Source organism: Cannabis sativa, chromosome X, assembly GCF_029168945.1.
Source record: "Cannabis sativa cultivar Pink pepper isolate KNU-18-1 chromosome X, ASM2916894v1, whole genome shotgun sequence".
Classification (NCBI taxonomy): Eukaryota; Viridiplantae; Streptophyta; class Magnoliopsida; order Rosales; family Cannabaceae; genus Cannabis; species Cannabis sativa.
In genome coordinates this window covers 57,859,561-57,884,372 of record NC_083610.1, presented here as the reverse complement: position 1 = coordinate 57,884,372, position 24,812 = coordinate 57,859,561, and the positions used below count along the sequence as shown (strand labels likewise).

General features: G+C 36.9%; 1 protein-coding gene across 1 annotated transcript; it reads right to left on the bottom strand.

Moving 5' to 3' along the window:
- Nucleotides 1-5,617: 5,617 nt before the first annotated feature.
- On the bottom strand, nucleotides 5,618-8,486 carry LOC115714667 (uncharacterized). The gene is made up of 8 exons (XM_030643421.2): nucleotides 8,252-8,486; nucleotides 7,023-7,377; nucleotides 6,821-6,912; nucleotides 6,699-6,741; nucleotides 6,524-6,580; nucleotides 6,367-6,421; nucleotides 6,048-6,259; nucleotides 5,618-5,953 (listed from the first exon to the last, which is right to left on the bottom strand). Exons 2-8 carry the CDS (start codon nucleotides 7,173-7,175, stop codon nucleotides 5,834-5,836), a joined length of 732 nt encoding a protein of 243 aa, XP_030499281.1. The 5' UTR covers nucleotides 7,176-7,377; nucleotides 8,252-8,486; the 3' UTR covers nucleotides 5,618-5,833.
- Nucleotides 8,487-24,812: the final 16,326 nt, after the last annotated feature.

Here is a 24,812-nt window from a genome sequence, read left to right as displayed (position 1 = left end):
TTCATTTAGAATTGAGTGTCAAGCTATTCCTTAATGTTAGTCATTTTCTTGATATTGTTACCAATAATCAAAATGTCATCAACATAAAGGACCATGAATACTACCACTTGATTATCCTTGAGTTGGTAAACACAAGGTTCATCATCGTTTTGGTGAAAGCCGTAGGTTTTGATTATATCATCAAACCTGTTAGTGTTATTATTTTGTGACAGTGTTTGTTCTGTTCAATGTCTAGTCGTATCTAGATTTTTAGTCTGTTATATCTGCACTAACGTTTGTTTACGAGAGTCTTATTTTAAGTTTTAGTTAGTGCCAGCTGGACTTATTTTGTGGATATATAAATAGTCGGTTTCTGTTAGTAAATTGGTTATCCATTAAATCGTTCAGACAGTTATTTCGTTTTTGTGTAGAGAGAGTCGTATCTTGTTTCTTGTTGTTGTGATCACAAGTCAGATCTTGGAGCTTGAGAGTGTTCATCAATGGCGGAATGATCTGAATCTGGAATTGCTGAGTTCAAACTGAAGGGAGTTCAGTGTCATCTTCATCATCAGATCTGAAGGGATTTCAGATTGAAGACATGTTGAAGAAGAGCTCAGTTGTTGCACAAGGGATTGTGCGTTAACAATCAGTGTTCTTGATTGTCATTGGTAATTCATTACTAATTGCTGTTAAGGTTGTATTTGATTCCTTTAGAGAGAATTGGAAATTGTAATATGAACCTTTGAGAATTAGTGGATGAACTTACCCTGGTTCGGGGAACCCAAGCACTAGTCGGCTGAGTTGTGTTCTCAGTGCAAACGAAGCTTGTAAATTGATGTGTGATTTACAGCTTGACTTTCAATTCTTGTTCATAATTCATATCTTGAAATCAATCAATCTAAAGATAGACAACTTGGTAATTTGAATCATTAAAATCTACAAGTTGCACTTTCAAAACCTTTTGTTCCAAGAGCGAGAAGCTTGTTTGAGTCCATAAACGGACTTCTTGAGCAGGCTGATGGCACACGGGTGAATGATTCAAGTAAGATAATTGATGCCCTCCTTTCTTATTACATTCAGCTATTGGGGTCTAAAATGTAGAATAGGAGACAGGCTATGGCAAATGTCACGGATATGGGGCCTACATTGACTTCACAACATATGGATGTCTTATTAGAAAAATTCACAAAGGATGAGGTGAAGCAGGAAATGTTTGATATACTAGGCATTAAAGCCCCAGGAGCTGATGGGTATTCTAGTTATTTCTTTCAGGACAACTGGGATATTGTGGAAAATGCAGTGCGTGAGGCTGTGATTTTATTTTTGGAAATAGGGAAAATTCTGAAAGAGATAAACTCTATGATGATAACTCTAGTCCCTGAGGTAAAATGCCCTAATACAGTGAAGGACTTCAAGCCTATTGCATGCTACAAAGTAATCTATAAGGTAGCAACAAAGCTTATCTGCACAAGACTTAAGCATATCCTTCCTGATTTGATTGCACAGAATTAAGGGGGATTTGTTAAAGGCAGATACATTGGCCATAATATTATGATCTTTCAAGATCTGATTAGGCATTTTGAGAGGAAATCCAATAAAGCTAGATGCATGATCAAATTAGATCTGCATAAAGCTTATGATACAATTGAATGGGAGTTCATTGGGGAAATTTTTATTGCATATAAGTTTCCTAATCAGTTTATTCATCTTGTAATGAACTGTATTAAAACTCTCAAATTCTCCCTCATGTTTAATGGTTCAATGCATGGTTTTTTTGCTTCAAAAAGGGGATTGAAGCAAGGGGATCCCATGTCCCCCTTACTATTTGTCTTGAGAATGGAGTATTTGACAAGAATTATGAAGAAAGTGGGTATGAAATCTGATTTCTTCTACCATGGCAGGTGTGAACACCTACAACTAAACCATCTCAGCTTCGTTGATGATGTGTTATTGTTCTGCAATGGGGATTACAAGAGTGTGATATCTTCAAGGCCTGAAACTATTTTCTCACACTTCAGGGCTCTTCCCTAATGCATCTAATCTGCAATATATTGTAGTAACATGCCAAAGCAAGATGTAACTCGAGTTCTAGCAGCCTCTGGTTTCACTCAGCATGAGCTACCATTCACATATTTAGGGGTGCCAATCTGTGCAAAGAGGATCTCGAGCAAAGAGTGTGCAATATTAGCAGAAAATATGACTGCAAGAATTAGAACCTGGAGATCTAGACATTTATCATTTGCTGGCAGAGTTGTCTTGATTAACTCTGTTTTATTAACTATTCATGCCTATTGGATTCAGGTGATGCTGCTTCCCAAGAAAGTAATCAAAGAAATTGAAGCAATTTGTAGGGCATTTTGTGGAAAGGCAACATTTGTTCCAAGGGGCAGGTGTTATTGCTTGGAAAACTGTTTGCCAAACAAAAATAGCATGATGTATTGGATTCAAGAGAGTTAAAGAATGGAATCAAGCTGCAATGATCAAATATGTGTGGGCAATTACAAAAAAAGAAGAAAACATGTTGGTCAAGTGGATACACAGTGTTTACATCAAAGAGGAGAACTGGTGGAACTTCTCTATCCCTTGCCAAGGAAGCTGGTATTGGAGACAACTAGTAGCTCTGAAAAACCAGATCTGGCCTCTCATTGATACTCAACAGTTTTTGGCAGAGTGATATCAAATTTCAGCAGGTTACAACCTGCTCTGTTCTGTTCAAGACAAAAAGAGGTGGAGTGAGTAGGTATGGGGAAGGTTCAATACTCCTAAACATAGTTTTATCCTATGGATTGCTATACAGGAGAGACGGAGAACCAAAGCAAGACTATACAGATATGGCATTGTTGGAGATCCTTAATGTGTTCTGTGCAGCAATGATGAGGAAACAAATGATCATTTGTTTTTTGGATGTAGCAAATCTATAGCTTATTTTTATGAAATTGCAGCATGGATGCAATAGAGAATCACTGATACAACACTACCTCGACTAACCAGGTGGATTCAAAGAACTAAAGCAAGCAAATTCAAAAAGAAAGTAATTGCTACATGTCTTGGTAGCCTAGTATGCAATCTCTGAAAAACAAGAAATGATGCATTATGGCAAGGAAAAGAGACAAACATGGCTCAATTGGTGAGTAAAATTAAGAAAAATGTGAAGCAAAGAATTGTATTAGTGTGGCCTAGAAAAAATAGCCAAAAAGATGAGGAAGGGTTTCATTCTTTGTAAATCTTGTATAGAAAATTACAGGCCATAACAAGTTTGTTATGGTGCTTATAGTTTGTACAAATTATAGATAATTTGTAATAAATTTCTTAATTCATCAAAAAAAAAAATAGCACATTATTTATCTTTATTTACTTTTTAATAAATATTATTTAATCTTTATATTAAAAATTCCCTTTTTAATTAGGGAAAAAAACAAAAAAATACAAAAAAAGGAAAAAAAATTACAAAAATACTTTGGGCCGGCCCATTAAACATTTATACAGTCCACATACAAATATTTACAAAAATACCACATGCACTAAGCCTTCGGTACTGCAGGAAGCGAACAATGAAGATGAAAATACGCGCTCGTTTCAAAACCGCAAAACAACCAAAATGAAACCAAAACGAGAAAAAATACAACTATTAATTACGGCAAAATCAACGGGGAAAAGAATACACAATGATCTAGTGAAAATGACGAAAAAAATCAGAAAAACTGTGAAGAAACTGAAATTACACATTTGTTTTCTATTTTATTCGATCAAAATAACTCCCCCTAATATCGAAATCTATATTCATGAAATGTAGATCTGTAACAAACAGATCTGGAGCTCCCACTAAATCCAAAACAATGTATGATGTGAAAAATTTAAAAAAAAAACCTCATGAATTATACATCTACGTTATATACAGTTGCATTTTGATTTATTTTTTGTTTTGGTTGCCTTATAGTTGCATTATCGTTTTATGATAGTTTATATATTATGCAAGAATTTAATTTAATGGGGACTAAGAAATAGTAGTTATACATAGTAAGTTTTTGTGCAAATAGTTGCATATTAATTTTATAGTGAAATAACATATGCAAGTAGCAAAACTATAACAAAACTACAAAACAACTGTATGCAAGTGCAAATAGTTGCCTTATAGTTGCATTATCGTTTTATGATAGTTTATATATTATGCAAGAATTTAATTTGATGGGGACTAAGAAATAGTAGTTATACATAGTAAGTTTTGTGCAAATAGTTGCATATTAATTTTATAGTGAAATAACATATGCAAGTAGCAAAACTATAATAAAACTACAAAACAACTGTATGCAAGTGCAAATAGTTGCCTTATAGTTGCATTATCGTTTTATGATAGTTTATATATTATGCAAGAATTTAATTTGATGGGGACTAAGAAATAGTAGTTATACATAGTAAGTTTTGTGCAAATAGTTGCATATGAATTTTATAGTGAAATAACATATGCAAGTAGCAAAACTATAATAAAACTACAAAACAACTGTATACACACTAAAATACAGGAAAAACTCTTTGAACATCAACATCCATGATAAATCTCATTGTTACCCATTGATGATATAAAAATGGGACTGACCAGGTTAATCTAATCTATTAGCTTTGCCACCTTCACTCATAAATCTTAATCATGTTTGTCCTAATACTTTTCTAATATTAATTTTATAACTCTACTCACGTCAATACTACTATAAGCATGAATTAGATCGTTTTCTTTTCAAGTATAGAATATCATCGGTAATTGTTTCTTATTATTTTATTTTGTTATCTAATTATTTCGACGTGGCTTTGAGCTAGTCCAGCGAGAATGAAAATGACATTAAAATTGTACGAATTTATTTGTACATGCTTATATCAGTTGAATGGCCTAGTCAAAGTCTTCTCTTTTGTCATGAAAGTATTTCAGAAGTTGTAAAGTTAAACTAATAAGTTAAAAAGATTTAATTAAAGCTGAAATAAAATTAAAAATAAAAAGGAAAGAAGAAAAAAAGAGAGTGAAATGATGGATTGATTGATAGAAGTCAATCCTAGACCTAAGCAACAATATATAAGAAACTAGCTTTACAATTAAAAATTAAAAATAAAAATAAAAGAAGAATTGTTATGGAAAAAAAATTAAAAATTAAAAACTGAAAAATAAAATTAAAAACTGAAATAAAATAAAAAAATAAAAATTAAAAACTGAAATAAAATTAAAAATAAAAAGAAAAGAAGAAAAAAAGAGAGTGAAATGATGGATTGATTGATAGAAAATGAAAAAAGAGAGGGAAGAGAATAGGATTTGATTGATGATGGATGGAATGATGACTAAGTGGTATATGTGTAATAAAACAAACTTTGTAAGTAAAAAAGTAGGTATAAGCGTGTATGAGTAATTTTGTAATAAATTGTGTAAAATGGATTTTTCATGTAAAAATTTCTTTTAATTATTAGTTCTAATTTTTGAATAATAAATTGATAAATCATTGTGAGTCCGACTAGTAATATTGATAAAAAAAAATTATTAAATTTGTTACGGTAAAAAACAAGTATGAAAGTGCTATATAAGTGTCCTCAAAAGTAAGCCTATTTCAAAGATTCTACCCTTTGATATGTATAATTATATATAGAGAGAGAACATAAATGAAAAAAATACATATACTAATTAGGGATTAAAGAAGGTTAAGATAAAAAAATTAAAACACAAATCCATTATTTCTAAGAATCAAATATTTGATGGCCTTACAATGTGAAGACCCTTCCAATATCAACTCTGCTGTCTTACTCAATAGACATCGTTTTTGGTAGATGCATTAAAAATAATAGCTCAAATTTAAATCCACCAGACCAAGCAGAAGCATCATGTAAAAAGTTGTCCATGTCTGCAAAATGGAGAGCCAGGAGGTGCAGCCAGACCAAGACTTTGCATCACTTTAATTCTTCGGGCACTCAATTCTTGAGACTTGGCAGGTGGTGTATCCTGAGCAGAAAACATTGTCCTCTCATGAGTTGAAATTTCAAGAAAAAAAGGCACTTGGTGTGTAAAAGGAAATAAAAAGTGAAATAATACTCACAGGGCTTGATCTAGCTAGCTTCCTTTTCTTGCTAAGCGTCTCATCGGGCTTAGGTATACTCTTACTTGTTTTCTCTAGGCTTTTCTCAGAATTTTTCCTTGTACTGTTTTGCTTTTCACGGTTCCTCTTTTTAGATTCTGTAGAGCTTTTGGAATTTCGCGTGAGGTTTTTCCTTGAATTATCTCCATCACAGTGTTTGGTTCTTGATTTATCTGCACGCCATCATTGCCAACAAAGATTTATCTCTCAGGAGACAGTAACACAAATTGATTGACAAACAAAAATGTCAATCCTACATGATGAAAACAAAAGAATCAACCTTCGGATTTGGCTTTGCGCTTCTTTGATTCACCAGCTTTTAAGCCAGCAACCTCCTGTATACACATAAAATATATACAAAACCGTTCAATGGAAAGCATAATGCAACTGTGCCGTCCTACATGAGTGACATGGACAAATGAAACATAATATTTTACCAGTTCCAAAGCTTTCAAAAATATTTTTCCATGAGAATTGTTGTTCTGCTTAAGTACCTGAGAAGTCAAGGATTCAACATGTAACAAGGCAATAGATTTGATGTCAAGACAAATAGTCAATTGTGAACAAGTCCAAATTAGCGTAAAGAAACAGTATGCCGCATCAAAAACTTACTGCGTCGAACTCAGAAAAATATTTGGTTGGATCAACATACAAACTGCAAGTGACACAAGAAAATATTGATTTATAGAGTAAACAAGAAAACACCCATCAGAGAAAGTGGAAAAGGTACTCACTAAGTATAAGTTCCATAAAGCCTAACAAGAACTTCCCCTGCTGATCTGCTGCCTGGTTTACTAGTTTCACTTATGAGATTTTCATCAACAACCTACCATGGTTAAAATATACAAATCATTGGATAAGCACATAATACAACATTTTTCAATGGCCGACTCAAATTAAGAATAACATATGAACTAACTAGTGCGCCAAACAAACCTGTCCAGGCCACCACGAGCCTCTACGATTCTTGACCCAAATTATATCTAAAGGATTAATTCTAACCATTATCCCACATTGATTAACTGCTACGCCCTTCGTACTTTCCTTGCTAACATGATCTTTCCCATTTGCAAGATCTTTACTCTTCATTGTTCGCCTTTGTTTAATGAGAATATATTCCAATAAGAACCCAGCAAGAAAACCACAAATAGATCTGAAATTCCACTATAAAGTAGAAAGAAATGTTAATCTTGAGAACGACACAGTTTAAGGGGTAGTAGTTGATTCAAGAGCCTCCCCTCGAATTTTCCTTCCAATTTTTTGCCCAAAAACTCTACTGCCCTGGCCTCACCTATTTATACAATCAGCAAATTTAACTAACGTCATTTTAATCATCAACAAAAACAGCCTCTTATGCACAGGCTCATATCAGATTCTAACTTGAATTTTACAGAGTAATGAGAAGGAACCAAAAATTGAACAATTCCTCTCCAGTTCCACTAAGGGCTAATAATGTGTAAGAATTTCAAATATTCAGATCCTAAACTCATAAGTCAACAAATAAAAGGGTAGACAAGAAACGCTGTTCTTATTTCCATTAAGATCGATTACAGTTAAGTAAACATAATCCACTTCTAGTGGTATACAAAGCAGGAACAAAACAAACTTTTATTTCAGAGGTTTGATTTCAAACTTATTTTTCTAAGAATTGCACGATTAAGAATTTGAGATATTTTTACATTCTTTGTTCACTTTCGAGATTTTTCCTCTGAATTTAGTTTTGTAGTTCAAATAAAAAGCACTAAACTTTAGAGACCTAAATCTCATCAAAAGGAAAAAAAAAAACAGAAAAAAAAAACTTCATAGACCTAAAACGTATAGCATGATAGGGGAAGTACACAGTGACCACTTGCTATTGTCCTTTTCGTCAACACCATTTCTAACCCAAAAATTCAGAGAAAAAATTAACGATGAAAGACAAATGTTGAAAAATCCAAGAGGAACCCAGTTGGTACTTAAGCAAACACTCTTCATTCAAGCTAAACCCTTTTACTATTCACTAGTTACAAACTTTACTAGAAAAAAAAAAAAAAAGCAAACAAAATATATATATATATATATATATATATATGTTTTTTGAAAAATATATATTAGAGCTATATCAACCATAACTGAAACAAGTTATTAAAAAAAAAAAAAGTGAAACGAAGAAATAGGGTACTCACAAATCTGGAAAGCAGAGGCAAAAATAATGGGATCTGCGTTGAGACTTCACAATTTATTTTTTTCTTGATGATCTAGAGTCGGGAACCAAAGCAAGAACTTGAACCAGAAATGGTGTGGTGTGGTACTGTTTTTTTTAGTTTAGATAGTGGCGACGGGCGAGGCAGCTTTATGGGGCCTCTGTCTCTGTCTGTCAGCTGGTTTCGATGACACACTTAATTTTGCTTGACGCTTCATGTACTTAATTGTATATTAACTTTTTATTTTTTATTATTATTATTAGGAATATTATTGGGAAAAAAACAAAAAAATACAAAAAAGGAAAAAAAATTACAAAAATACTTTGGGCCGGCTCATTAAACATTTATACAGTCCACATACAAATATTTACAAAAATACCACATGCACTAAGCCTTGGTATGAGCGAACCATGAAGATGAAAATACGCGCTCGTTTCAAAACCGCAAAACAACCAAAATGAAACCAAAACGAGAAAAATACAACTATTAATTCTGGCAAAATCAACTGGAAAAAAATACCTGCAATGATCTAAACTGAAAATGACGAAAAAAAAAACAGAAAAACTGTGAAGAAACTGAAATTACACATTTGTTTTCTGTTTTATTCGATCAAAACAACTCCCCCTAATATCGAAATCCAGATTCATGAAATGTAGATCTGTAACAAACAGATCTGGACCTCCCACCAAATTCAAAACAATGTATGATGTGAAAATTTTTAAAAAAACCTCATGAATAATACATCTACGTTATATACAGTTACATTTTGATTTATTTTTTGTTTTGGTTGCCTTATAGTTGCATTATCGTTTTATGATAGTTTATATATTATGCAAGAATTTAATTTGATGGGGACTAAGAAATAGTAGTTATACATAGTAAGTTTTGTGCAAATAGTTGCATATTAATTTTATAGTGAAATAACATATGCAAGTAGCAAAACTATAATAAAACTACAAAACAACTGTATGCAAGTGCAAATAGTTGTCTTATAGTTGCATTATCGTTTTATGATAGTTTATATATTATGCAAGAATTTAATTTGATGGGGACTAAAAAATAGTAGTTATACATAGTAAGTTTTGTGCAAATAGTTGCATATTAATTTTATAGTGAAATAACATATGCAAGTAGCAAAACTATAATAAAACTACAAAACAACTGTATACAAACTAAAATACAGGAAAAACTCTTTGAACATCAACATCCATGATAAATCTCATTGTTACCCATTGATGATATAAAAATGGACATGAAACAACTAGATAAAAAACATATTAAAAAAATACATACAGAAGGTGTAAAATTTCAAATATGGGAGAAAACCAAAAAGAAACCGAAAACAAACCTCGGTTCGAACATCAGCACCAACATTAGCTTTTTTCCTAGAAACATTGACAATGAAATCTCTGCATTATTTGTTGAGGAAACATACATAAGAAGCACAATAATTTCCTAAGATTGTGCCTAAAACCAGTGAAAATATTTTTTATTTCTCAGAACACTTTCCTTGGCTTCGTAAGAATATATAAGAAACTAGCTTTACAATTAAAAATTAAAAATAAAAAGAAAAGAAGAATTGTTATGTAAAAAAATTTAAAATTAAAAACTGAAATAAAATAAAAAATTAAAAATTAAAAACTGAAATAAAATTAAAAATAAAAAGAAAAGAAGAAAAAAGAGAGTGAAATGATGGATTGATTGATAGAAGTCAATCCTAGACCTAAGCAACAATATATAAGAAACTAGCTTTACAATTAAAAATTAAAAATAAAAAGAAAAGAATAATTGTTATGGAAAAAAAATTAAAAATTAAAAACTGAAAATAAAATTAAAAATAAAAAATTAAAAACTGAAAATAAAATTAAAAATAAAAAATTAAAAACTGAAATAAAGTTAAAAATTAAAAATTAAAAACTGAAATAAAATTAAAAATAAAAAGAAAAGAAGAAAAAAAGAGAGTAAAATGATGGATTGATTGATAGAAAATGAAAAAAGAGAGGGAAGAGAGTAGGATTTGATTGATGATGGATGGAATGATGACTAAGTGGTATTTGTGTAATAAAACCAACTTTGTAAGTAAAAATGTAGACATAGGCGTGTAGAGGTATATAGGTAATAAATTGTGCAAAATAGATTTTTCATGTAAAAATTTCAATATTATTTGGTATGAAATTTTTTTTTTTTTTTTTAAATTTGTGATTTGAGTTTCTTAAGTATTTTTTTAGGTAGTGTTTTTGTAAGTTGTCATACGATTTTTTGTTACGATTTAAGTTGTTCCGCTAGTTACAATAAGAATTTTTATATAGAATTTCGTAAAAATACAATAAAAATCATTTTAAAATCTAAATATGAAAAAGCTCAAAAATTACTTCATATATTTTTTAGCATTGCACTTCTCGAATACTGGTCTTTACGTTTCAACTTTCAACACATTGGATATCCAATGTTTTTTTTTTTAAGGGTAAATGAATACCCATGTTTATCAATTAATTCTTAAAAATAATACAACATTGTTATTAGGTATTAGTAGTGCATAGCACCTTCTTGATATATCGCATTGTAATTGACTAGTAATATCCCATAAAAGCTATTATATTAAATTATATAGACCCGATACTTAGTTGGACCAATAACAATATTAACACATAGGAAGGTATTAGGCACCACTGGTACCCTTTACCATTTTTCAAAACAATATATGTCCTTGGGCAAGTATTAGGTATTTTAGTTTTACCATTTGTAATTTTTTTTATTTTTGTAAGGATCGTTTATAAATTTTTAAAAAATATTTATTAATGCAATATGCATTTAAAAAAACTATTAATGCAAGCAAGAAAATATTTGGAACTCTATATGTTTTTTTAAATTATTCTGAATTTTTAAAAAATTTACCAATAATTTTAAATGACTAAAACATATATAATTTTTTTATGAACTACAACATACATAATTAAGAAAAAAAAAACTAAAAATTTCCCTTGATACCATAGCAACTTTTTTTTTAAAGATGTAGTGTAGATTTGTTCTATGTTGCTGGGACTTTCTCCTTCTTATTAGAAGAGTGCTAATTAAAATCTCCTTTTACAATCTCTTTCTTAATCTCTATGTTCAAAAACTCTTCTTGGAATATTTATTTTTTTATAATTTTTTTTTATAGTATTATTTATTATAGTTACAATATCGTAATTTAAGTGAAATTATAATTTTTATCATTGATATAATAAGATTCTTATTTTGATGGCTCCTCACGACGCGTTGATTTTGTCCTCCTACGAATGGAATTTATGAAAATAAGTTAAACATCGTCATATCTCACAAGATAGATATTTCTAAAATTAAATTCTAGTCGATTCACTCCTACGATTACTATTAGGGCTATTTTTTTAAGAAAATAATTATCATTTTTTCCTTTTAAATTTTTTACACTACCAAGTTGTTCCCCTTATAATATACGACTCGTTAATAATATTCCTTAAAATATAACTTTTATCGTAATGTTGTCCTTCCATCAAATTATATTTAATTTTATCGTGAAATGAGTGACATGGTGGATGGTAATTGATAAATTGATGCAAATTAAATACCATTCACCCTTTTTTACATTAATGAATAATAGAATAAAAGATTTTTTCTCTAATAATTTATATTTTTATTTTAACTTTTTTAATAATTAAAGTAAACAAGATAAAATGTATTTAATTTGTATGCATTTATCAACTACCATCCCACTACGTCATTCATTTCACGATAAAATTGAATAGAATATTATGGAAGGAATACATTATTGTAAAAGTTATATTTCGAGTGGTATTATTAACGAGCCATATATTATAAGGGCACAACTTGGTAGTGTAAAAAGTTTAGGGGCCAAAATATTAATTATTCATCCTTAAATATCGAAACGATAAGGTGAAGCTTATAAAATAAGAAAATTTGTTTTTCGTTATTTTGATCAAATAAAAAAAATCTAGTGATGTGCATTAGATGAGTTTACTACTCTATTTAACTGATAATATCTTTGACTCTCGTCGTCTAGGACACTATATCATTTAGTTAGAAAACCTTAGAAATTAGAGACATTTTTGTTTGTTTTTGGTATTTTTTCCTATATCTGTCATAATTGATATATGTTTACAGATTTCATAAGATATGTGATTAGAATTTATTTTCAAAAAACAATGATTTTATCTATTTTATTGAATTGTAGCTTTAAAATGGACAATATTATGATTCATCCATCTATAACATGTTCATCAGAGAAATTAAAGATTCTTATATGTTGCTTGGGAACATAATTTGTTAGGAATACTGTAAAACTTAATATAGTCCTAATTAATTCATGAGAATTAAACAATAAGATTAAAGAATAGCGGAAGCGTACCGGAGTCCATAGAATCGACCTTTAAATGATCTTTATTGGTATGATCTTCCAATTTGCATCAAAACCTTTCTCTGTAAACTTTTGCTCTTGGTGATGGGGATACCAGAGTGAAAAGATACGATGCAAATGGGGACCATTACCCGTTATATTACCAACAGACAAACCTGTTGGCAATATTTTTGACTATTTCTATTTGGCCCCTCATCAATATAGAAATTGTCTAATTGGTATCCACATATTAAAATCATGACAATCATGCCCTTAAGTCATAAACTTTATTCCAAAATAGAACACATAAATTTGACTTATTTATTTGATGACCCAACACACATTTTATATATACAATTGTGACCCCAATAAATTCTAACAATCTCCCACTGGGTCACATATTATACATATAAATGTGTTAACCTTATTGAGCTCATAACTTTGTCATCATAACCATAGGCATGTGCAATCTCGTCCATTAACTATATCAACATAGGATCAAAGCGATTTTCGTTGTATCAATCACAACTAAACCCATCAATGGTCACATATATCAACATAGCCAAATGACATAGATCAATCATGATAATGTGGTATGAAAATTACATGCATGGTGATCTATTCATTTCAATTTTCAATTGGTCCTACTTTACTTTATGGAGATCAAAACTTTAGCTTAAATGTACAAAGTGAAATAAACTGAATAACATAATTTTCGATCAGAAAATAACCAAAATACACATGTTTCATGAAACAAATAAAACACACTAAAGACAAACTCCCACTGAATCTAGATATCCTCATAATCTAAAACACCCATACGAGCAGTGTGCTCGTGAAAGACCTTGGGTGGCAAACCCTTAGTAAGGGGGTCTGCAATCATGGAGTTTGTACCTAAGTGTTCTATACAAATCTGTCCACTTTGTACCCTTTCTTTTACATTAAGGAACTTGATGTCAATGTGTTTTGACTTCGTCGAGCTCCTATTGTTGTTGGAATACAATACAGCTGACTTATTGTCACAATACAACTTAAGTGGTCTTTCAATTCCATCCACAATGCGCAGCCCAGTGACAAAGTTCCTCAGCCATATACCATGGTTGGATGCCTCATAACATGCAACAAATTCTGCTGCCACGGTGGATGAAGCTATGAGTGTTTGTTTTGCACTCCTCCATGATATAGCTCCACCACCTAACAGATATATGTAGCCCGAAGTAGATCTCCTACTATCTTGGCATCCCGCAAAGTCGAAGTCAGAGTATCCAATGATCTCAAAGTGATCTGACCTCCTATATGTGAGCATGTACTCTCTTGTTCTCTTCAAATATCTCATAACCTTTTTGGCTGCTTTCCAGTGATCAATTCCTGGATTGCTTAAGTATCTGCCTAACACTCCAACAATGTACGCTATATCCGGACGCGTACAAACTTGAGCATACATTAGACTCCCAACAGCCGAAGCGTAGGGAATCTTTTGCATTTCTTGAATTTCAAGGCTTCCTTTAGGGCATTGTTTAAGACAAAATTTGTCTCCTTTAACGACAGGTGTAAAGCCCGCTTAGTTAATTTGGAAATTAGCAGTTATTTATGTTAATCAGGAAATTATTTATAGCTATTTAAATAATTTATCATTGTTATTTATGGAATTCAGATATGCATAATTATGTCATTCGAGCTTTATATTTCGCATTTCTGTCCCAGTATTTCGGGAACTCGGCGTTTGGCTCAGTAGAAATCACAACTTAGTATGTTAGTATTTTGGGGACGGGTTTTAGACATTGGGAATGTCGGGAATGGCCGGGAATTTAGAATGTCCCAAAAATACCCCGTTAGTATGATTTTCATGATTTTATGGTGGGGGGGGGGGCAAAATGGTCTTTTTGCCCCATTAGTGTTTTGTCTTTTATGTGATTTATTAAATGGAAATTAAATGTTATTTGATTATTTTTAGTTGGCTGAAATAGATTTAATAAAATGGTATATTAAGCTTGAAAATCCTTTTTTTCTCTCATTTTTACACTTAGTCAAAATTAGAAAGTTTAAAAAAATAGAAAAGCTCTCTCTCTTTTCCTCTCTTTCGGCTGAGCTTGGAGGGTTCAAGGTTGGGATTTTGGTTGGTGATTTCTAGTGTTTTAGCAAGATCAAAGTGTATTTTCTTTAAGGTAATTCTTGGCTTTAATCTCTTCCTTGTTTTTCTTGAAATTCTTGATGAAAATGGGTGTTGCATGCTTGATTCTTGGATGTTGTCGTCGTCGATTATTATTGTTGTTGTTCCTTGTTTAAATGCTGAAATAATTAGGTTTTAGGAGATTGTATAGCATGCTTGAATCCTTGTTCTACTTGGTTAAGTGCTTAGGTGAAAAAGTTAGGAATTTTTGAAAGAAAATGTTGTGTTTTGTTTCTGTGAATTGCTGAAGGTTTCTGTATGTTTTCAGAGGTGTTTTTATGCTTAGTTAAGTAGAATTAACTAGGCTAGGATGCATGTTAGTGGATTTAACCAAGTTTGAGTTCTTGAACTCAAAGCTTGGTCTTTAATGGTGAATTTTGCATATGTGTTTTCTGGGTGAATTCGATGCCTTGGAATTGTTATTTGGGGCATATAGAACGTGTCCGGAAAGTCTGGGATCAATCGGGTTCGAATTGGTCAAGTTAGGAGATTTTTAGTTTGTCATTCGCGAGGAACCGGAATTCCTGCTGAGCATCCGATCGGATGGGGGTTCGAAATTTCCCAGAACCGGAATTCCGTGGTCAACCGGTCTCACGGTTGGGGATTTTTCGAACCCTAGTTTTCCTCGTTTTTGGGTTTTTCTGGGTATTGCCATGCTTTTTATCGATAGGGAAACTTTTAGTTTCAAGTTTTAGTCCCCGGGAAGTGATTTAGCGTGTCACTTATAGCGTTGTGATTTTTATGGTTTAGGAGCCGAATCCGCCGTTCGCCTTCGGGCCCAACAGTCGGGTTGATCAAAGACACCCGAAATCTAATCCGTGTAAGATTAGTATAACGGTATGCATATGTAGATTACATGTTTAGCGTGCATGTAGGAAGCTGCTAGATTACATTAGATATGTATTTAGGCTTCGAACCACCCAACCCCGTCACGTCGGTAAGACAGGTACCGGAGTATGACCAAGACGGCGGAGTATGACCGGTTCGACCGATCGTCGACACTTGGTTGGTGGTTCACACATTGACCTATCCCGTCTGCAGACAGCTTCGAGTATGACCAAGAGTATGAGATGACCGGCTCGACCGATCGGGAGGATACTTGTCAATAGTACCGTCCCCCGAACGTTCAAAACTCGTACCATGTTGGACATGGCAGAGTGCCCGCACCATGTTGGACATGGCAGGGGCGGACTCGCATCGTGTTGGACACGGCGCCGGTTTTATGTATGTTATTATTATGCTTTTCTTACCGAGTCCGTCGACCCGCGCTTACGTTCATGTGTAGGTAAAGGCAAGGTCAGGGCGATGGACCGTGACCGAGCATATGAGATTGTACATGTCGTGGCGGTTAGGCTCCGGAGCGTACGATCCTCTGGGACAACAGGCCGAGATTTTGTAATCGTCGTTAGACGACTTTATTTCGATGTAAAAGTTGAACGAAAAACGTTTGTAAATATTTTTATAAATCGGGATCCCGAGACTTCTTGCAAAATGGTTTATAAGTTTAATGAAAAAGCAAAATTTTAATTAATCACGTTTTTCCATAAACCTCGTTGACTAGCAACGAGCTGCACAAGACGTTTAAAAATCACGTAATACGCCTAAGATAGTTAGTGGTGTTACAATTTGGTATCAGGCCCGCTGTGTTGTCTTCCGAAGATCGTCACGACATGTACAATCATCATCGCCATTAGCTCCTGGTTCACGGTTCGCAAGCCTTTATTGCTTTAGTAGTTTATTTTATTCGGTTATGAAAAAGAAAAGCCCTGTTAGAAGCATGTTATGAGCTCGATAGTAGAATAGGCGCATGTTTCATTTCTAATTTCCAAATTAAGCGGCATTAGTAAGCTCGCCTTGAATACGACCCGATATGCCAACTCTTGGTTTCGCAGCGTTGCCCAATTAGATGGACGCCGGGCACTACCGAGAGTCGGGGCAACCTCCGGGGGTCGAATCGGGTGAGCAGGGAGCTCGGTTTCCCCCACCGGGGGGCCGAGGCAGAGGTCCTCGAGCAGGGGCTCGGTGGTCGGGGTGTTGAGGACCCGCCACGGGCTGCCCAGGCTCCCCACCTCGATCGGGGAGCCCCGGGTGGGAGTTGCGGTGCCTGCGGAGATGCAAGCCCGGATCGAAGAACAAGACCTCGAGATTCGAGAGGTCGAGACGAGGTGCTCCCGCAGCCTTCCGTGCTCCGCAGCTCCGGGCACTGCCTCGCCGCCTGTGCCGAGATGGTAGTGGCGGCGCCACAGATTGGAACCTTGTATGAGCGGTTCGGGAAGCAAGCACCTCCGCATTCCCGGGAGGTCCGGATGTGTCGAAAGCCGAGCGAGCGTGGCTTACGCGTGATCACCGCACTCGAACTTTATGGGTGTCACCGGTAACGACAGCAGCTGGTGTGCGCCACATTCCGGTTCCGGGAGGATGCCCCGGTATGGTGGGACATGGTGTCTCGCATTCACGATGTCACCACCATGACTCCGGGAAAGGTTCCAGAACTCTTCAACGCGCACTATAACGAGGCGGTCGAAGCGCCAAGAGGAAGAGTTCGTTCACCCGACCCACGGGGAGAACATGAGTGTCACCGAGTATACTACTCGGTTGACCGGTTGGCGAGGTTAGCCTCGGGAATTGTGCCGACCGACTCGGTGAAGGAGAAGTATCCGGGACGGGTTGAATCCCAAGATCGCATGACCCGATGATTACCCGCGACGACGCGCACCACCTATGCTCGATGGTGGAGAAGGCACCGCGAGCCGAGGCGCAGCGGGGTGTATGTCGATTCACAAGATCTCGGCCGGTTGGTGGCGGAGCTCCTACCCCTCCGCATCGAGCCCGGCAGGGGGGAGTAGTGGTTCGGCCATTGATCGAGGAAGAGGGCACCCACTCGCTTCCGGGCGCTCGAGCGAACAAGAGGTTCGGGGGAACCGTAACGAGAGGAGTCGTCCCGGTGGTAATGAGACCCGATTCTCCTACCCCCGAGTGCCCTAGGCACTGCAAGAGGCATCATCGGGGAGAGTGCAAGGGGCAGGGATGCTTTCATTGTGGCATGCCCGGCACTTCAAGCAGGGAATGTCCCTGGCCTCCGCCGAGGCACCGAGAGCTCCGGCGATACCCACTCCCCCGGGGTGTTCGCTATCACGCAGCCGATGCAGATGCCACCCATCGGCTTGTTACAGGTCAGCTTTTTTATTAACAACTCGCTTTATTCGCGTCGTTTGATTCTCGGGGCTACACGTTCTTATGTGGCGGCCGCAGTCTTTAGTAAGATGGGTAGACCCTTTGATAGATATGAATCAGGGTTTGGAACCCTGTTACCTGGCGGAGAATTGGTTATCTCCAATAGGTGGATTAGGTCTATGCCGATCAGGATAGATGGTAGAGAGTTAAGCGCTGATCTGATAGAGATGAGCTTAGTCGAATTTGATATTATTTTAGAAATGGATTTCCTATCTAAATATTCGGCATGAAAGCATTGACCGTAAGAGGAAGATGGTGGTCTTCCAACCGGGAAAAGTGAAGAACCGTTTGTATTTGTGGGTTCGGTTCGGTGGATCTCGGATCCGGTGATCTCGGCTATGTCGGCGAGAGAATTATTGCACGGTGGGTGCTTAGGTTTCGGCCGTGGTGGTGGACACCACTCGGCCGTACACCATTCGCCGTCGAAGACATCGAGTGGTTCTAGAATTTTTGGACGTTTTTCCCGAAGAACTTCAGTGGTTACCACCTCATCGGGAGATTGACTTCGTGATTGACTTGGCACCCGGTGGGTGGATCCGGTTTCTAAAGCCCCGTATAGGATGGCTCCAAATTGAACTTAAGGAATTGAAGATTCAGCTCCAAGGGTTGCTTGACATAGTGGTTCATTCGCCCAGTGTGTCACCCCGGGGAGCCCCGGCTTTGTTCGTGAAGAAGAAGGATGGATCTATGAGGATGTGCATCGACTACGTAGAGTTGAACAAGCCGACGGTGAAGAATAAATATCCGTTACCTAGGATCGATGACTTGTTCGATCGCCTGTGGAAGACGGTCTTTTCTAAGATTGATCTCCGTTCGGGTTATCATCGCCTGAGGATCCGGGAGGAGGACATTCCAAAGACGGCTTTCCGCACTAGGTATGGACACTACGAGTTTCCGGGTTATGTCATTCGGACTAACCAACGCTCTGCAAGATTCATGGACCCGATGAATAGAGTATTCAAGGATTTCCTCGATATCCGTGTGATCGTGTTTATCGACGACATCCTCGTGTACTCACCGAAGAGGAGCATGAGTTACATCTTCAGATGGTACTGCAACGACTTCGGGAACATAAGCTCTACGCCAAGTTCAAGAACTGTGAGTTCTGGTTGTCTCAGGTGTCCTTCCTAGGGCACATTGTGAGTAAAGATGGGATCAAGGTGGATCCCGGGAAGATTGAATCCGTCGTGGATTGGCGTCGAGACCGAAGACGGATGAGAGATCGAAGCTTCTTGGGATTAGCTGGATACTACCGTAGGTTCGTGGAGGGGTTCTCCAAAATTTCAATGCCCCTAACCGAGCTTACAAAGAAGAATCGGCGATTTATCCGGTCGATAAATGCGAAGCTAGTTTTCGGAGTGAAACAGAGGTTGATTACCGCTCCGGTACTAGCTTTGCCTTCTGACGAGGAGAAGTTCGTGGTCTATTGTGACGCATCCAAACAGCGGTTTGGGGTGCGTATTGATGCAAGCCGATCGGGTTATCGCTTACGCCTCCCGTCGCCAAAGGATTATGAACAACATACCCGACTCATGATTTAGAATTGGCCGCAGTGGTTTTTGCACTGAAGATTTGGCGGCATTACTTGTATGGTGAGAAGTGCGAGATCTATACCGACCATAAAAGTCTCAAGTATTTCTTTACTCAGAAAGATTTGAACATGAGACAAAGGCGTTGGTTGGAATTAGTGAAGGATTATGATTGCGAGATCCCTCTATCACCCCTAAAGCCAATGTAGTGGCCGACGCCCCGAGCGTAAAGTGGTCCCGGGCAGTAGCTAGCATGGTTCGCATCTCACCCCACGGAAGCGAGAGGATATGGTTAGATCCAAGCATTGAGTTTGTGGTAGGTCGCCTTCACAACTTAACGCCGCAATCCGATCCGTTAGAAAGAATTAAGGTTGCTCGTACGTCGATCCGGAAAGTTAGTGAAGATCCGAGATGAGGTATTGGCCGGTCAAGCCAAAGACTTTTCGTGTCGTATAAAGGGGATGCTTTTGTATAAAGCTGTGGTTTGTGTCCCGAATGTGGACTTGAGAAACGAGATCTTTGAGGAGGCTCATTCTACTCCATATTCTGCATCTCGGCACCACCAAGATGTACCAAGACTTGAAACCGTACTTCGGTGGAACGGCATGAAGAAGAATTTGCAGAATTCGTATCGAGATGCCTCACGTGTCGGCGGATCAAGGCCGAACATCGTAGACCCGGCAGGTTGTTGCAGCCTCTAACCCTACTCGAATGGAAATGGGAGGATATTACAATGGATTTTGTGGTCGGGTTACCTAGACCACGGGTATGTATGACTCCATCCGGGTAGTGGTGGATCGATTTACGAAATCGCTCATTTTCTACCTAAGAGAACAACGTTTACAAGGGATCGCAAGCGTAGTTATATGTCGGGGAGATAGTGAGACTTCACGGGGTACCAAAGTCTATAGTTTCGGACAGGGGATCCGAAATTCACCTCCAAATTTTGGCAAAGTTTGCAACGGGCAATGGGTACGAAGCTAAAATTCAGTACAACATTCCATCCTCAGACAGATGGTTAGTCCGAAAGGACAATTCAGATATTGGAGGATATGCTGAGAGCCTGTGTTATGGACTTTGAGGGTTCATGGAATAAATACCTACCGTTAATAGAGTTCTCGTACAACAACGATTTCGCAGTACGATAGTGGATGGCACCCTACGAACCGTTGTACGGTAGAAAGTGTAGATCCCCTATCCACCGGGATGAGACAGAGAGGAAATACCTAGGTCCGCAGTCGGTCACGGACTAATGAGGCAATAGAAAAGATAAAAGCTAGAATGCTTGCCTCACAGAAAGTGCAGAAGAGTTACGCGGTCCGAAACGTAGGGATGTCGAGTTCCCGAGTAGGGGACCATGTGTTTTTGCGAGTATCTCCGATGAAGGGGATTAAACGTTTCGGGAAAAGAGGCAAATTATGCCCTAGGTTTACGAGACCTTTCGAGATTCTCGAGAAGATAGGTCAAGTGGCATATCGGTTAGCATTGCCTCCGGCCTTTATCAGTGCACAACGTATTTCATGTCTCAATGTTGAGAAAATACGTTTCGACCCCTCTCATATACTCGCTGGCGAGGGCCTTCAGCCTTTCCACGATATGTCTTATGAGGAACAACCGGCGGCATCCCGGATAGAAAGGATAAAGTCCTTCGGAATAAGACCATAGCGTTGGTCAAGGTCCTCTCGGAGAAACGCAAGGTGGAAGAAGCCACGGGAGCTAGAATTAGATATGCGAGCTCAATTTCCGTAGTTATTCGTGTTAGATTTCGTGGGACGAAATCCTTTTAAAGGGGGGGATAGTTGTAAAGCCCGCTTAGTTAATTTGGAAATTAGCGGTTATTTATGTTAATCGTGAAATTATTTATAGCTATTTAAATAATTTATCATTGTTATTTATGGAATTCGATATGCATAATTATGTCATCGCTAGCTTTATATTTCGCATTTCCGTGTCCGTATTTTGAACTCGGCGTTTGGCTCGGTAGAAATCACAACTTAGTATGTTAGTATTTTGGGGACGGGTTTTAGACATTGGGAATGTCGGGAATGGCCGGGAATTTAGAATGTCCCAAAAATACCCCGTTAGTATGATTTTCATGATTTTATGGTGGGGGGGGGGGGGCAAAATGGTCTTTTTGCCCCATTAGTGTTTTGTCTTTTATGTGATTTATTAAATGGAAATTAAATGTTATTTGATTATTTTAGTTGGCTGAAATAGATTTAATAAAATGATATATTAAGCTTGAAAATCCTTTTTTTTCTCTCATTTTTACACTTAGTCAAAATTAGAAAGTTTAAAAAAATAGAAAAGCTCTCTCTCTTTTTCCTCTCTTTCTACAGCTTGGAGAGTTCAAGGCTGGGATTTTGGTTGGTGATTTCTAGTGTTTTAGCAAGATCAAAGTGTATTTTCTTTAAGGTAATTCTTGGCTTTAATCTCTTCCTTGTTTTTCTTGAAATTCTTGATGAAAATGGGTGTTGCATGCTTGATTCTTGGATGTTGTTGCTGCTGATTATTATTGTTGTTGTTCCTTGTTTAAATGCTGAAATAATTAGGTTTTAGGAGATTGTATAGCATGCTTGAATCCTTGTTCTACTTGGTTAAGTGCTTAGGTGAAAAAGTTAGGAATTTTGAAAGAAAATGTTGTATTTTGTTTCTGTGAATTGCTGAAGGTTTCTGTATGTTTTCAGAGGTGTTTTTATGCTTAGTTAAGTAGAATTAACTAGGCTAGGATGCATGTTAGTGGATTTAACCAAGTTTGAGTTCTTGAACTCAAAGCTTGGTCTTTAATGGTGAATTTTGCATATGTGTGTTCTGGGTGAATTCAATGCCTTGGAATTGTTATTTGGGGCATATAATGTGTCCGGAAAGTTTGGGATCAATTGGGTTCGAATTGGTCAAGTTAGGAGATTTTTAGTTTGTCGTCGCGAGGAACCGGAATTCCGGTTGAGCATCCGATCTCGATGGGGGTTCGAATTTCCCAACCGGAATTTCCGGTTGGGCAACCTTCGCCGGTTGGGGATTTTTCGTAACCCTGGCTTTTCCTCGTTTTTGGGTTTTTAGGGGTATTGCCATGCTTTTTATCGATAGGGAAACTTTTAGTTTCAAGTTTTAGTCCCCCGGGAAGTGATTTAGCGTGTCACTTATAGCGTTGTGATTTTTATGGTTTAGGAGCCGTAATCCGCGTTCAGCTTCGGGCCGGGTCAAAGTGACCTACACACCCGAAATCGGAATCCGTAAGATTAGTATAACAAATATGCATATGTAGATTACATGTTTAGCGTGCATGTAGGAAGCATTCGCTAGATTACATTAGATATGTATTTAGGCTTCGAACCACCCAACCCCGTCACGCTCAGACATGTGCTGGAGTATGACCAAGCACGGAGTATGACCGGTTCGACCGATCGGGCTCGACACTTGGTTGGTGGTTCGGTGCTATTGACCTATCCCGTCGGTACAGTGCCGGAGTATGACCTTGGCCGTGAGTATGATCGGCTCGACCGATCGTGAGGATACTTGTCAATAGTACCGTCCCCCGAACGTTCAAAACCCGCACCATGTTGGACATGGCGGTAGTGCTCGCACCATGTTGGACATGGCGTAGCGGGACTCGCATCGTGTTGGACACGGCGGTCGAGTTTTATGTATGTTATTATTATGCTTTTCTTACGAGTCCGTCGACTCACAAGCTTACGTTCATGTGTAGGTAAAGGCAAGGTCAGTGATGGACCGTGACCGAGCATATGAGATTGTACATGTCGGGGGCGGTTAGGGCTCCGGAGCGTACGATCCTCGGGACCAGGCCGAGATTTTGTAACTGTCGTTAGACGACTTTATTTTGATGTAAAAGTTGAACAGTAAAAACGTTTGTAAATATTTTTATAAATCGGGATCCCGAGACTTTTTGCAAAATGGTTTATAAGTTTAATGAAAAAGCAAAATTTTAATTAATCACGTTTTTCCATAAACCTCGTTGACTAGCAACGAGCTGCACAGTACGTTTAAAAATCACGTAATACGCCTAAGATAGTTAGGGTGTTACAACAGGGGTATCACCTGGTCTACAATCTTGCATGCCAAACCGTTTGAGTACTTTATCGATATAGCTCTTTTGTGATAATCCAAGAATACCCCGAGAACGGTCTCGATGTATTTGAATTCCTAAAACAAAAGAGGCGTCACCAAGATCTTTCATCTCAAAATGCTTCGATAGAAATCTCTTAGTTTCGTGCAATAAGCCTATATCATTAGTGGCAAGCAATATGTCATCGACATATAGAACCAGAAATATATACTTACTCCCACTAAACTTATGATACACACAATCATCAACAGCATTCATCTCAAAACCAAATAAGAGAACCACTTGATGAAATTTATGGTACCATTGACGGGAAGCTTGCTTGAGTCCATAGATGGATTTTTTTAATTTGCAAACCATTTTCTTTGGGTCACCAACCACAAAGTTTTCTGGTTGCTCCATATAAATTGTCTCATCAATGTCTCCATTGAGAAACGCTGTTTTAACATCCATCTGATGTAACTCAAGATCAAAGTGAGCAACAAGTGCCATTATTATTCTAAAAGAGTCTTTCGATGAAACCGGAGAGAAAGTCTCTTTATAATCAATGCCTTCTTTCTGAGTATAGCCTTTTGCTACAAGACGTGCCTTAAACCTCACCACATTACCATTTTCATCCCTCTTGGTTTTAAATATCCATTTACAACCAATTGGTTTTACACCTTCTGGTAATGGGACAACTTCCCAAACTTTATTGTCTTGCATAGACTTATTCTCTTCATTCATGGCATCATTCCACTTTTGAGAGTTAGAACTTTTCATGGCCTGATGAAAGTTGATTGGATCATCTTCCATCATTCCAATGCCATCCTCATGTTCTTGAAGATACACTATGTATTCATCTGAATTAATAGCATTTCTTCTTTCTCTAGTGGATCGTCGCGAAGGCACTTGTTCTTGAGGTTGTTGAGTTTGTACCTCTGGGGTTTGATTGACTATGTTTGGTTGCTCTTGATCTAAAACTTGATCAATATTAGGAATGGAATCCTGGATATTGTCAAAAGCAACTATTGGAATAGGAATCAACTCATCCTCAAGAGGAGTGGTTGATTCTAAATCCTCCTCAAAAACAAAGTCTTTAACCGTATTTCTCCCCCCAAACTCAATATCCTCAAAGAACTTTGCAGTTCCCGTTTCAAATATATTCTTTACTTTGG

Excerpts from the sequence above, each read along its gene's own strand:
- LOC115714667 (XM_030643421.2), bottom strand. The coding sequence starts at position 7,175 with ATGAAGAGTAAAGATCTTGCAAATGGGAAAGATCATGTTAGCAAGGAA. Across the intron at positions 6,581-6,698 it reads ATTTTTCTGAGTTCGACGCA|GTACTTAAGCAGAACAACAA; the intron begins GTAAGTTTTTGA and ends TTGACTTCTCAG. Across the intron at positions 6,260-6,366 it reads GCGCAAAGCCAAATCCGAAG|ATAAATCAAGAACCAAACAC; the intron begins GTTGATTCTTTT and ends GATGGCGTGCAG.